This window comes from Arachis ipaensis, chromosome B10, assembly GCF_059453495.1.
Source record: "Arachis ipaensis isolate K30076 ecotype BB chromosome B10, ASM5945349v1, whole genome shotgun sequence".
Classification (NCBI taxonomy): domain Eukaryota; kingdom Viridiplantae; phylum Streptophyta; class Magnoliopsida; order Fabales; family Fabaceae; genus Arachis; species Arachis ipaensis.
In genome coordinates, this window is record NC_142435.1 from 14804275 (window position 1) to 14818381 (window position 14107).

The 14107-nt window shown below is 31.8% G+C and overlaps 1 protein-coding gene and 1 pseudogene across 1 annotated transcript; one reads left to right on the top strand and one right to left on the bottom strand.

Moving 5' to 3' along the window:
* Positions 1-5236: 5236 nt before the first annotated feature.
* Positions 5237-5992, bottom strand: LOC107622502 (vacuolar protein sorting-associated protein 55 homolog; annotated as a pseudogene).
* A 3615-nt stretch (positions 5993-9607) lies between these two features.
* Positions 9608-13689, top strand: LOC107623974 (protein Iojap-related, mitochondrial). The gene is made up of 5 exons (XM_016326394.3): positions 9608-9885; positions 11392-11716; positions 12020-12107; positions 12420-12520; positions 13231-13689. Exons 2-5 carry the CDS (start codon positions 11438-11440, stop codon positions 13306-13308), a joined length of 546 nt encoding a protein of 181 aa, XP_016181880.1. The 5' UTR covers positions 9608-9885; positions 11392-11437; the 3' UTR covers positions 13309-13689.
* The last annotated feature ends 418 nt before the right edge of the window (positions 13690-14107 follow it).

Here is a 14107-nt window from a genome sequence, read left to right on the forward strand (position 1 = left end):
ACAATTCTATTTTCACATCTGAGGCATATCCACATCCACTCTAACCAAGTTAACTTTTTCTTTTACCTTCTTTTAATTAACAGTAAAATTTAGAAAAAAAATAAGACACCGAAACTGAAGGATTACCATGTGTTCATAACACACAGCGGAAGAAAAGAAAGTAATCCTAAAGATCTATTTTGTGCTTAAATTTTATTCCAATAATTTAATATATAGATCAGATCTAAATACCTTTAGACACTTTAGTAAAAATCACTTTCTCCTTCGATGGTACAAAGGCGCTATGCGTATCCACACCGAGACCAACCTTTGTTGTCAACTCCTTGATTAATGGACATCTGATCTAAATTGAGAAACCTCTTGCAACTCTTTGCACGCCATAAAATTCTTCTCCAAGAATCAGACTCACATACGTTTATGTGTGTAGAGGTAAATGAATAAAAACCCTTGTTTTTTATTCTCTTCTCTGTTCCCTTCCTCTACTCTTGGCATACATATATATAGTATGAGATTTGTTACTGATTTTAAATTTGATTCTCAATTCAAATTTAAATCATATCTTGTTATTTTAAACTTGAATCTTTCAAATTTATGAATCATATCATAATTCAATTTAAAACAGAATTAGTTAGGATCTCATCCAAATTTAGAATTCAAGTTTAGAAATAGAATAACTAATTATTCTCAAATCTCATATAATATTCTCAATTATCATACTATTATTATATTTTTGGTGCTAGCAAAGAATATAATAATATTCCATTTAAATTAATATAATTATTTGTTTGATCAAATCAAAATAATAATTAAATAATTCTACAGCAAAGATTAAAACACTCGTTAGTGTGTGACCCCATAGGTTCAATACTAAGCGGGTAGTAAATTAGTCATACTAAATTTACTAATCAAGGTTGGCGTCTAGCAACACTCCTCAACAACCCGATAGTATGAAGTAATATATTTTTACTAAGAACCTTAGAAGAACAAAGTATAATTTCTTCCATCTTTCCAGCTCTTGGTTAACCCTTAGAGTATGGTTTAATTGTGAAACTCTAACTTGTTACCATTATTATAATGAACTGTGAATGACTTAAGAAACTCATTCCTTTATTCATTCAATCCCCTTGGCCAAGGTTTTATTCATCTCAGTCATTATAATCATAGAGCTCAAACTCTTTATCGAGAGTTGACAGATTCCTTATTGACTAATCATTAATTCTACAAGTACTTAAATTATACCCAATATCCATTCAACTAGCACCCTAGGGTATTAGGTGTCCGGAATCAAAGTATAATAAATACATTGTTAATTACTATGACAGTCGCAGGTCAAAGGAAACTCTATTACTATGTTCATCTTGAGAATATCCTATTGACAAATATACGGTAATTATAACCATTAGGAATTCTCAAAGTGAGTCAGTTCAATGGTTATATCTCTATATGCACCATCTATATATATAATTTAATAAATGAGATCTATTAATCTTCATCCAATGAAGACTATTATATATATATTGATCTTTCCGAATTATTAATGTCCTTTTTAATAATCTTATGACCAAGAATAATTTAAATTAAATTATAAAAGATTTATCTCTCAATATTATGATCACTATCACAATGATAAATCTCTAAATTTAATCAAGGACCTTATTATATTAACATTTTAATATAATAATAATAACAAATTATTTGACACATGATTGATTGGATTGTGGTCATACTCCTTATTCCCAACAGAAACACAACATATTGGACTAAGGATTTTGCATTCAGTAATTATAGCGACAATCAGTGAGGTTTGCATAAAAAAATTTAGATTGCGGAACAAAAAGTAGTATATAAAAATATTAAAATAATTTATGTTTCTAAACCCTGAACCCCAACCTTAACCTCTGTTCTCTAGACCTTAAATCTTAAAATTCAAACTCTAAATTCTAAACTCTAAAATATATTATCTTTAAAAGAGTTTTTCATTGCAATTTTTTGACAATATAGACTGGTCATACCTCTATTATTAATACAACCGTGTCTAATCACATATTAAATATTTGTTAAATCACATTTATCATATTAAATTAATAATATTTTTTTTGCCTCATATATATACATATTTTGGTCCATTTGGTCATAAGCTCTTCAACTATATATCCTTCATAGAGCATCTTTTTTCCTGCCCATAAAACCGGATACATCACCCAAGGCCTTCATTTGATTACTTTTTTATTCTCGGGCCCATTCATTGCAAAGGCAAAGGCATTCAGTGGTCCAAATATCCATTTGGGCATTGTCCAAAAAAAATTAAAACCAAACGGAGCCATATACCGTTCTAGCATAGGAAGCTCGACTCTCTGGTAGGTTCTGTACAAACTTTTTTCTGCACAATTCCACGCTGCTCTCACTCTCATGGCTCATGGACACGTGTTGTCACTGTCTTCTTCTAATGGGAATATCTGTAAATCTTTAAACACTTGCATCTGTACCTTATAATTTCCCTAAATGTAAATATACAAGTTGGAGAAATTAATTTGAGAGCGAGAGAATGAATAGTAATAAAGTAGTCAATGAATTGAATACAGTGTATAAAGTTATAGGTCATGTATTCCTTACTCCTACTTTTATGTAGGAATATAATTAACCATTATTAAAATAAAAAAAAATTTAGAGAGCAGTAACTTTTGTATTTTGTGGCCAGCACTTAACCATCAAAAGAAAAGTGAGTAATCTCTTACCATTGGATGTAATCTCCCACCATTAAAAATACTATTGATGGCCAATTGATGGTTACAAAACATGAAAGTTGCTGGCTCCCTAGCACTCCTCTTAAAATAATTATAAAATATATTCTTTTTTTTTTTAAAAATTAATAATTAAATATTGACCCCTCTAATTTTTGTCTTTAACACTTTTTCTTCTTTTTCTTTTAATTTCAGATTCAGAGAAGAGAAGCATGTTTGCTAGGGTTTTTCATTCAATTTCAATCACCGCCGTTCTCTCGTCCTCTTCCTCTGCTGTATCTCTCGTTCGCCAATCCTCACTGCCGCAACATGCCTTAGACGACGCCGCAACCTGCTTCCGCCGCCGCTGCCGTGCAAGACGCTGCCTCAACGTTTGGAGGTTAGTTAATCATTATGCCTTTTCAATTCATGGATGCCTTTTCTCTTCCTCTCCCTCTGTTGTCTCTCTCGTCTGCTCATCTACGCAACGCAACCCGTATTAGCTAAAAATGGATGTGCATGTTGGTTTTGATATGTTCTATCCTTGTCTTGTTGATTGCATAAATTGTGGGGAGTGAGGGACCTACATTTAGAGTTTTTTCTGCTCATTCACTCACTTGGATTTGATTTGCAATGATTTTGCAGGAACCGGAGTGCTAAAAATATGTATGGTTATGCTGCAGAGGAAGCTTTTGGGTAGGATGAGATTGAGCTGATTGTTGACCCAGGAATTTTGCCTTGGCTGATGATACTGTAGTGAAAATACTGTAGGGATAGAGTTCCTCTCCACCGTTGAATTCAACGCACTGCAGTTTCGCATTGTCTTCTGACACCGTAAGCTCGAAAAAAGATTAAGAATTTATGTGATTTTTGGTGTTAGAGGTTCTGCTTCAAACGAAATCTAGCTCCTTTCGATGTTGAATTTCAGTATTCCTAATTGTTGTTCTTTTTAACTGTGACTGTGAATGAACTATATACTTTGCATTATTCACTATCACTGTAAATTCTGATTCTGAGACATTTTTTGACTTTTTACAGTATATCTTAGATTCTTATTTGACTTGGGCGTGCTATGTGTTAATCTTTTCCTAGTTAATGTGCAGTGCAATGGTTATGTGGTGTGGTTGTGTACAAAGAACAAATGATTGTGCTTTTTTAAATGGGGAATACAATTGATGTGAATCTTTATGTCAATAATTAGAATTGTTCATCCATTCAGAGGCTCTAATTTGTGGCGGTTTGAGTTGTGGAGGTCCTACTCTTTTCATGCTGCATTTTCTGAATGCTACTTGAAAATGTTTTGTAGAATGCGGACTAGAGAAGAAAGTGAGAAAATGGCACTACAGGATTAAGCATATGTTCTGAGTTGTTTGCTCATGCTCATGTCTTTCCAAGATGATTGTTGTGGTAAAAAAATTCTATTTTTGCTAGTGATTTTCTTAGTCTAGAGACTTAAGAGAGATTTGCTGCCATGGGCAAATGAATTCCTTAGTTGTACTAACATTCATATGATCGGCCCTCTTGAACCCTTTGGTGGCTATTGCCAATGCTGTTTAGTTTCAGAATTTGTATTTAGAGTGTGTTTGAAAACTTTAATGAAATGGAATTGAATTAAATTCTAAAAAGAATTGATTTGCAATTCAATTCTCACCCCATTTCTTAAATTTGAAATACAAAGAATTAAATGGAAAAGGAATGGTTAAAATATATGTAATATTATTATGTTACTCTCATATTGAGGGAAGGGAGAAAATAAAAGAGAAATGAAAATATTTGAAAAATCAAATTATGTTAGAGTTAGTTTAGATATTTTAACTTTAAATTCAAATTTCATTAGGTTGGATTTGTGATTTATTTTGGGTTTGAAGATGAGAATTAAAATTCTCAAAAGAGTTTAAATTCATGTAATTTTTATGTTTTAAAAGCAAGAAAAAGAATTTAATTCGCAAGAAAATTTTAATTTTATGCTTTCTAAATACATTCTTAATCTTTATTCTTACTTACACCAAACAAAAAAAATCTTTATCCTTACTTCATCCCGCATTAACAATTAATAGAATATCAATCCAATTTCTCAATCAAATTCAACAAAAATATCATTAGCCTTAACAATTTTGTAAGAAAAAACTTGAGGCACTGTAATTACCATAAATTGATTAAATTCCTTTCCTAAGAGTTTAATTCACGATTGTATTGAAGTGACAATCCACTATCTAAACAAGTGTAACTCAATTATGATAATAACACTGTTGCCTCATTCCCCAACTGACGGTAAATCATACATACATATACAAAGTACGTCAAGTTCCCGTATGTTTTGGCCGAAAGCTCCCCTACAGTTGCTGAGGTTTGGAAATCATTTTCAGCAACATGGTAATCAGGTAATGACATTCAATTTCAATGGTTTGAAATGGGGGAAATGTCTAGGTGAAAGCTTATAAAAGCAAGAGAACCAATAGGCGCACAAAGAATAAATCCATTTTTATACATAAAATTATGCCTAATAGATTTTCATCTCATATCATACTGTAATAGTCATCTTCATCACTCATCCCCATAAAACACAATATGGCTAATACAAACACGAAGAAAGATGAAAGCTCCGTTGCAAAATCAATAACACCAGAATGCTTTAGAATGCTTTAAAATGCTTGGAATGGCAATGCTTCTAATAGTTGAGAATCCAGTCAAGAACTTGGCTAAATTCACCTAGCTGCTCCATCATTCATCAGACCACAAAACAAAAAGTTGAATGATTAATAACCTTGGTTCGGTATACAATCTTATCTTTTTTTCTTTTTAAATTTTTTTTCAATTAATGCTTGAATAATAATAATTTACCTGCTATCAGATTCAGAAAATACAGAAGAACCATTAGACCCCGCGAAGAACAACAGAGGCATTGGGAGTAGCACATATGTTATAGCTGCAAGAAAACAAAACACCAAATGTAATAACAAACCAGGAATGTTCGGTCACATTAACATCTCATTCCCTTAAATCTTCAAGAAATAAATAGAGAGATGCTTTATCTCACCACTTAGCATCGGTCACCAATTATTATACAAAGCACATGCCTATCACATAACACAGATGCAACTAGATAAGCAACAATTACTTTGTTACCAATAAGATGTGATGCATTTATTAACAATGAGAAGAACACAGACCAAAATTTGCAAGACAATTCTCCCAGAGACTAAGATTGCCAAAAAGGCAAGTTTTTCCGTGCTCAAGCAAGAACGCAAATATCCTGGTAAGTCTGCCATCTCCAACTCACCTCATGTTACACGTAAAAAGGGCTTGAGCAAGAAATCTCATTACCATAATGCTATATGGATATTAAATTAGAAGAAAATACTAAATCAAAACCAATTCTAATTTCTAACAAAGCTGTCATAGATAAGATGAAGGTGTAAATCAACTATACTGATATTCAAAAGTTTGGTTTTATTCTATCACAGTGCCTGTTGCATAAGCACAGAAAAAGAAAATCTAGTGATTTGAGATCAGCATCAGGTAAGTCTAATGCAATATTAAAACAACAAAAACAGCAGCAGCAGCAGCTATGTAAATTAATGACATAACGAAGAGAACAAAGGCCATATTTTTTATGAGATAGCTAAAATGCAATATGATTTCAAACCTAATTCACCTAATAGACATTACATTGTTTCAATCATAATTTGCCATACAAGATATCACTTCTCTTTATTATTGAACAAGTGAATGACATTTTCACACCTTTTCACAAACAAGCCTTTGCATATCTGAGATGGTTTAAACATATAATAGTACCTAAAAGTCAAAAATCCAATCTCACATATTTTTTACTCTAAATTCAACAAGATCAAACTTGCATTAGCCAAATGATTGATTGATACCCAGAATCCATACAACAATCTGGTCTAGATGACAGTATGTTCAAATATAACTAAATTCACAGATACAAAAACCCAGAGTTAAAAGCGAAGGCCATGGAAGCAAATCTTATGAACAAGCACAAGAGTAATGGCAATTTTGTTCTCTCAGATAAAAGAGAGCAAGAAACTAACAATCAGCAAAATAGAATCAGAAAAGATGATACACTATAATCCCTAAAATTGAAAGGAAAGGGTTCAGCCTGCAAATAAGTGCATGCGATTAGGAACTACATAAGCACAGCAGAATCCAATATGGGAGAACAATAAACTCTAATAAAACCACAAATTAATAAGAGATGTGGAAAAAGGTTGCAGATAGAAGTGTCAATATAGTTGGCCTTATAGGGTTTTGGCCCTATTTTATAGGGCCAGCAGAATAAAAAGCCCTATAATTAATAGGGTCAAATATTTAAAAAGTTCTTAGGGCCAAAAGTCCTAGGACTAACCCATGAGCTATCTAATTCTTTTTTCTTTTTTTTTACATCCTCTATTTCAACAACACATATAAAATTTATTAAAAATTATTTAATCTGTTCTATCTCTTTGTCATTTTTATGTGTAGAAAATAAAAAAATTAAAAAATAAATGTTAATAATATGCATTGATCATATTAAAAGAATAAAAACTGTACAATATAAACTATAATGGCTGACAAATCTTTTTTTTATTACTTTTATCAAACTTATAATCCTCGTTCTAAAGATATAGATCCATGATTTAAAAGAATGGGAACTGTACAACAATAATGTAGAGCACATTTTATATTATATTTTTAATATTAGTCGATTTCCACGTGTTGGAAAAGAAACAAATGCCAAGAAGGAAAAGAAGCCATACTCTAAAATTTTATATTATTATTAGGTAGCTTTTCTCTAATAGTCGATCTTCATTAATAGACATAGAGTTTATCGTTTTGCATAAATCCAGTGAAATAATTGCTTGGCTGCTTGCTATTCACAGAAATGATCATTGTAGCAGTTTGCACAAAAGAAAAATTGGTGATTCATTTTTTCATTGAATCCAATATATAGGCACAAACATTTAACATTAAGATCTGTTTTCATCCAATATTATCATTTAGCAATATTAAAAGAAATAAAAAAAACTGAAGGAAAGTAATTAGTATAGCACGGAGTAATGACATTAAGATCTGTAATGTGAATTGTAGAGGTAATTCTTTGAGGCTTGTAGGGCCAGCCTGTTTTAATTTTTGTTGAGAGGACTTAATTAGGGCTAGGGCTTACAAAAACATGATTTTGTAATTATAGGGCTGTGGGCTAGAATTATTTTGGAGGGTTTAGGACCAGGCACCAGCCCTAAAATTTTTGGGGGTGGGGGGGGGGTTAAGAAACTCATACCTGAAGAGTGAAGAGCTTAAAACGAAGTAGAATTTTTGGTTGTAATTGAAAGGAGATATATGCATCGGTGAGGTTGATGTGTACGGACTCAGACTTGGGTTGTTATTTTTTAAATTTTAGGTTGTTTTGTTTGGGTAGTTATTTTTTAAATTTGAAGTTATTTATTTAGGTTGTTATTTTTTAAATTTTAAGTTATTTACTTAGGTTACTTTTATTTATAAATTATAAATTATTATTTTTTTAAGTTGTTATTTTTTAAATTTAAGTTGTTTTACTTAGGTGGTTATTTTTTAAAATTTAAGTCTGTGCACACCAGTACGTTGGTTTAAATTCACCACATACTCACGATGTGTAGTCTTGAAGTTACCCACATTGCATCCACATAAGTAAAACAACTTAATTTTAAAAAATAACCCCATAAGTAAAATAACTTAAATTTAAAAAATAACAACTTAAGAAAAAAATAATTTATAATTTATAAATAAAAATAACAATCTAAGCAAATAATTTAAAATTTTAAAAATAACAACCTAAACAAATAACTTAAAATTTAAAAAATAACTACCCAAGCAAAACAACCTAAAATTTAAAAAATAACAACCTAAGTAAAACAACCTAATTTAACATTTAAAAAGTAACAACTTAAGCAAATAATAATTTATAATTTATAATTTATAAATAAAATTCTAAAAATTTCTAATGATAACACTTAAGCAAATAAACTAATACACTCAATGTATGAGCACCACATCAGCATAAGAGCTTCCCATTTGTATTACTATAAAGACAAAGATAAAGATTTGTATTACTATAAGCTTGTTTGGAATGCTAGGAATTAGAATTCACTCAAGAGTTGAATTATGATTCTTGCTTTGAAATAACTAAAAATGAATGATTTGAATTCCTTTGAGAATTCCAATTTCCATTTTTTCTTCATTTGTAAATCAGACCAAAAAGGGTCTGATTTCCAAATCAACTCTCACACTCTTTAAACTTGAATTCTATTCCATTAATATATTATAGTTATTCCAAATCATAAAATTGAATTTCAAATAGAAATGAATTCTTTTCTTAAAGGAAATAGAATTTTTTTCTCATGTTAAATGGTTTTCAAACAAGCTGTAAGATAAAGATTTTTTTTTGTGTCTAAACATGTAAAGAAATAAAGCAAACACTATCCTATATCCGAGCAGATGATTTGCTGGAGATCAGCACAAGGCTCAGACCAAATAATATGATTAGAGTTACTCTTGGCACCATATCTAGCCATCCAATCTATTTGCTTTTCGAGACACCCACTCAACGTGAACAAGCCAAGAACGAGATAAAATTTCCTGAATCTTGTAAACCAAATCTGTTACTTCAGATGAATACCCACTTATAAGCTTATGCATGATGGGCAGAATCTCAAGGCAATCTATTTCACATATAATATTCCTCAAACCACAATTTCAAACTAAAATCAATCCCCTCCAAACAGCAAATAATTCACATATGATGATAGAACAGGAGAATGCTTTTTTAGTTTAAGATTACACTATTCTTTTTTAGTTTTTTAACCCCTCGGCCAAAGGAAGTCGTTTTGGATTTAAGGAAAAAAAAAAAAGGCCCTAAGCCTAATCTTCGAAGAAGCCCCCCAACATACTCTCTCACACTCACAGCACAGAGGCAGAGCTTTCCTCAACCTTCTCTATCAGCGCGTCTCGCCGGCCCATCTCGTCGCCGCCGCTCGCCAGCCCCTCTGCGTCACCGCGCCGTCTCGTTGCTCGCCCTCACTGCTCACTGCTGCCTCCATCTCTACTCGCCCTCTGCCCTATTCTCTTGTCTCCTCTGCCTCCCTCTTCTCTTCTCTGGCTCGGTTCTCTCCCTCTGCGTGCGGCTAAGGTGAGTTTTTTAAATTTTTTTTTAGTTATTCAATCATTATTGTTTAATGTTTTGGGTGATTGTTGCTGCTGATCCTGTTTTAATGTAGCTCCCGTGGTTGATTTTTTGCTGTTTTTTTCCCTCTAATTGTTGCTCGTTTTTTTTCTGATTGTTGCTGTTTTTTGTTATTGTTGCTGTTTAGCGTTGGTTGATGCTTGCTGTATAGGTTGATTGATGCTTACTGTTGCTGTTTTTTTTGTGATTGCTGGTTTTTCTCTGATTGATGCTTGCTGTTTAGATGATTTGAATCTGCTGATGCTATGGTTAGATGATAGGCTCTGTCAATCAATTAGGTGATGTACTAATGTGATACTATGGTTAGATGATTTTTTTTTTTTTGCTTTTAAGATGGTTTAATCAAATACACCAAGACATGTATTTAAATTTTAAATTTTAATTTTAAGTTTTTGACTATTTTATATTTTTATTTAAATAAGATCGGGTCAACCTGATCAACCAGTGAACCTGAGACCCATTAACCAGCAGCCTGACCGATTCGATGGGTGGGTTCTGACAACTATGCTTAACCCAGTAATCCCCAAAACTTCGCTTCAATGACCATGAAAAATTTTACTTTTGGTAATGGTTTTTGATTAGTGAGCTGGTTCTGAAATTTGATATGAGACATTATATAGTATCTGAAATTAGATTGAGGATGTGACAGACTTGGATGATGTTGTAGTAACTACGAGTTTGGGTTGGGGAATTTTTTTTTGTTCTCTTCTTACATACTTATAATTTTTTTCCCCTTAAGTAGTCACACTAAACCTTTTGGTTCAGTTATTATTGTCTATTGTGAATGGATTTTGAGTGAAAAGCTTTGTTGTATATGATGATTGATGAAGAAGCTTCCCTTTCCATCCACAATTACTTGTTCTATTAGGAATACACAAGCTCGATTACATTCCAGCACTTCCTTTTTATTTTTTCCCTCTGATTTCTCCAATTCAAATCAATTTGCACTTTTTAAAACTTGAATAATTTAAAATCCTGTGTGTAGAGCAGTGTCAATATTGGGAAATAGATTTTATATATAATAGATTTTGATATGTCAAAGTAGTCAAGTTTGCTGTGTTAGCTTTCAGGGAAGTTTGAAGTTAGAGCCATAGAGGAACTTAAAAGGCATGTCTAGTTCTAAAAGACATGCAAACTTTTAACTAGTTAAAAGGAAACTGTGATTTTTTAGAGATCTGTTATCATGAAAATGAAATTGGAGTTTCGTAATTTAATTTATTTCTAGTGTTTTCTGGGGAAATATAATGTTGTAGTGCGATTTATATTGTAGAGCACTTTGATTTGGTTTCCATTATAACATATAATTTGATGAATAATTGAGCATATAATCCTATAATTAGAAATTTAGAATATAATATATTTTTAATAAGGGGTAAAATTGTTGAAGCAAAAAAAAAAAAAATCATTAAAGGTTCATACTAAAGTATGGAATTCAATTCAATGGTATCACAGGCCCACATATAGACATTCCAAACACCCTATCAGTGTGCACTGTACAATGTGGGCAGCCCTACAAGCTCGAGCATCGGTTTCGTCCTGGTGGCTTTCTTCACGGCAATGGAAGCTAGCATTTTCATCTTCCTCTTCTGCCGTTGATGCCGTTGGAAAATGCACCCTTGATCTTCACGAGATTGAGAAGGTTCTAATGGATGTTAAAGCTGACGACGTTAAGGTTATACCGTCTCCCAAGCACTGTGATTGGGCTGATTTCATGGTTCTAGCAACCGGCAGGTCCACGTGGCATGTCAAGAACATTGCTCAAGCTCTAATTTACCAGGTAGGTCTGCTCGTTCTTTTTTCTCATCCCTATTTACTTTTCACTAGGTTGAAAAGTAAAAGGTTTTTGGTATTGAAACCTGAAAATTTTGATACTTGAATTGGCCGTTTTCATGGGTATAATGCTGCCAAATAAGAACCAAACATGTCTATTATTTTGTAGTTTCTAGGCTTAGTTCTTGCTATGTTATGATTTATGAATAAAACTGCTGATGCATTTTTTTGCCTTGTATTATTTTTGAAAGAAATTAAAAGTTTGTTTATTTATTTATTTATTCATTTTGTTCGTTTTTGTTATAAGCAGGCTAAGCAGAAGCAAAAAGGTGCAGACCGAATGATGCTACCTAGTGTGGAAGGTCAAGCAGGAGGAAAGTGGATTGTAATTGACTCTGGTACTTATTTATTATTATTATATTTGTTTCTTTTCCATCATTCTTTGTCTCTTTTCAGTCAAATTTAGAAATGCAACAAACCGAGGTGAAATCTAAGTCTGCATACAGGTAGTGATATTCAGAATGACATGCAACACTCAAAGTACATTACCATATTGGTTAAGAAAAAGAAATGTGCTTTTATCTTGCATAGTGTTTTCTATTTTTATTTTTTATCTTTGCCTTTTTAACTTTTGTTATAAAAGTAAATGTCAATTTATTTGTTGGGTTTTCTTATTCTAAACATTTTTTTTCTTTTCTTTTGGGGTTTAGGTAAAGTGATAGTTCATGCACTTGATGAAAAGGCTAGAGCTTACTACAATTTGGAAGGACTTTGGACAAGCCCAGAGAGATTGCGAAACGAACCTATTGAGGTAACTTTGTGTCTAGCTTTGAATTGTTTTGAGGAAAGAAAATTGGAATTAGCTTTCATTTGAAGTATCAGTAAGTTAATAATTCCATATATTTGAAGTTTCTGAAACATTTTTTGAAGCAACTGATTTACATCTAAGCTAAGTGATCTTCTGTTTATTATTTTATCAATTGGATATCTAGATAAATCTTGAGAATCATGAACTAATCAATATGCAACTCCCATCGATAAAGTTTGTGACATGGAAGTTTTCACTTGTGAAATTTGGCCTTGTGTGTTGGCTATGACTTGTGAGTCAAATTCGGAAACCATTATCTGAGAATGCACAATTTTAATATAGCTTCTACTTCTTTGGTTGGCATTTGGTAAGGGCATCGTCACTTTGATTCAACACTTAGATTTGTATGATGATAGCCAGCCCCGAGTCACATTTTGGCGGTAATGAGTACAATTCGTTCTCTGCGGTAATGAGTACAATTCGTTCTGAGAACGAAACTCCAAAAGTTAGCCCTTTAGCATAGGAGTTCTTACTTCTTACAGTACAAGTAATACCAACACATTCAAAACGAAGATAGAGAGCCTAAATCCTTTATTTGAAAGTGACCTTTCTGGATCAATTAATCTTAGGAATTACATTTTTTATTTTGTTGCCTCAAGGATAATTAAGTACCATGGCTGATTGTGATGATCTTCATTTTCTTGTGGTCTTAGGATTTACATTTACAAAATGCTTTGGTGAAGATTCGCCGGAAAAATAACTCGAAGAAACCTGCACAAAGGAATGCTTAATCTTAAGATGCAAGGGTGCTCCAAATAACACATCTCTATTTCTTGTTTAAGGCTTCACATTAGATGTAACATGTAAGCGACAATCTTCGAATTTGTAACATGTTGCTCTATGTGCTTCTGTGTCAAGTACTGCACACCAATCTTAAGTTTTCATGTTAACCAAAGTTAAAAGGTCACAAGTGTTATGCGGAAGGCACATAACTTTAGTTTAGTGTATTACCAGATTGGTGCAACCCTTACAATCATATTCATGTGAATTACAGTTGCACCAAATGTTACAACACAAAGGGACTTTAATCCTATTTGCTTAATCATCATGGGATAAATGAAATTCCTGTCAAAAAGTAATAATAATATTTTTACATACAAAGGTATTTCTAGTGCCAATGTCCCTAATTTTTTTATTATTTTAAAGACTTGTTATCTTAATTACTCATATTATTGTCATGAAACTTTAATAATTGTAAACATAAAAATAACCCTAAAATAAAGTTTCGATAAAACAAATATTACTTTTATCCCAAATGTTTTGGGTAAATATTTATGTTATTTTTAATATTTTGTCTTATTTGTATTTGAGATATTTTAAAAGTGACTAAATATTATTTCATAGATAACTCAATAAAAATGTGACGTTCACGGTATATGTTATTATTTTTATTAGTAATTTTTTATTAACAAAAAGATTATATTAAGTTATATTTGAAAATTGAAATAGTTAAGACAAATAAAATGGAAAAAAAATCAAAGAGAATAAGATATATTGATATTTACCTTAAGGGTCCATCTAGTGTACAGA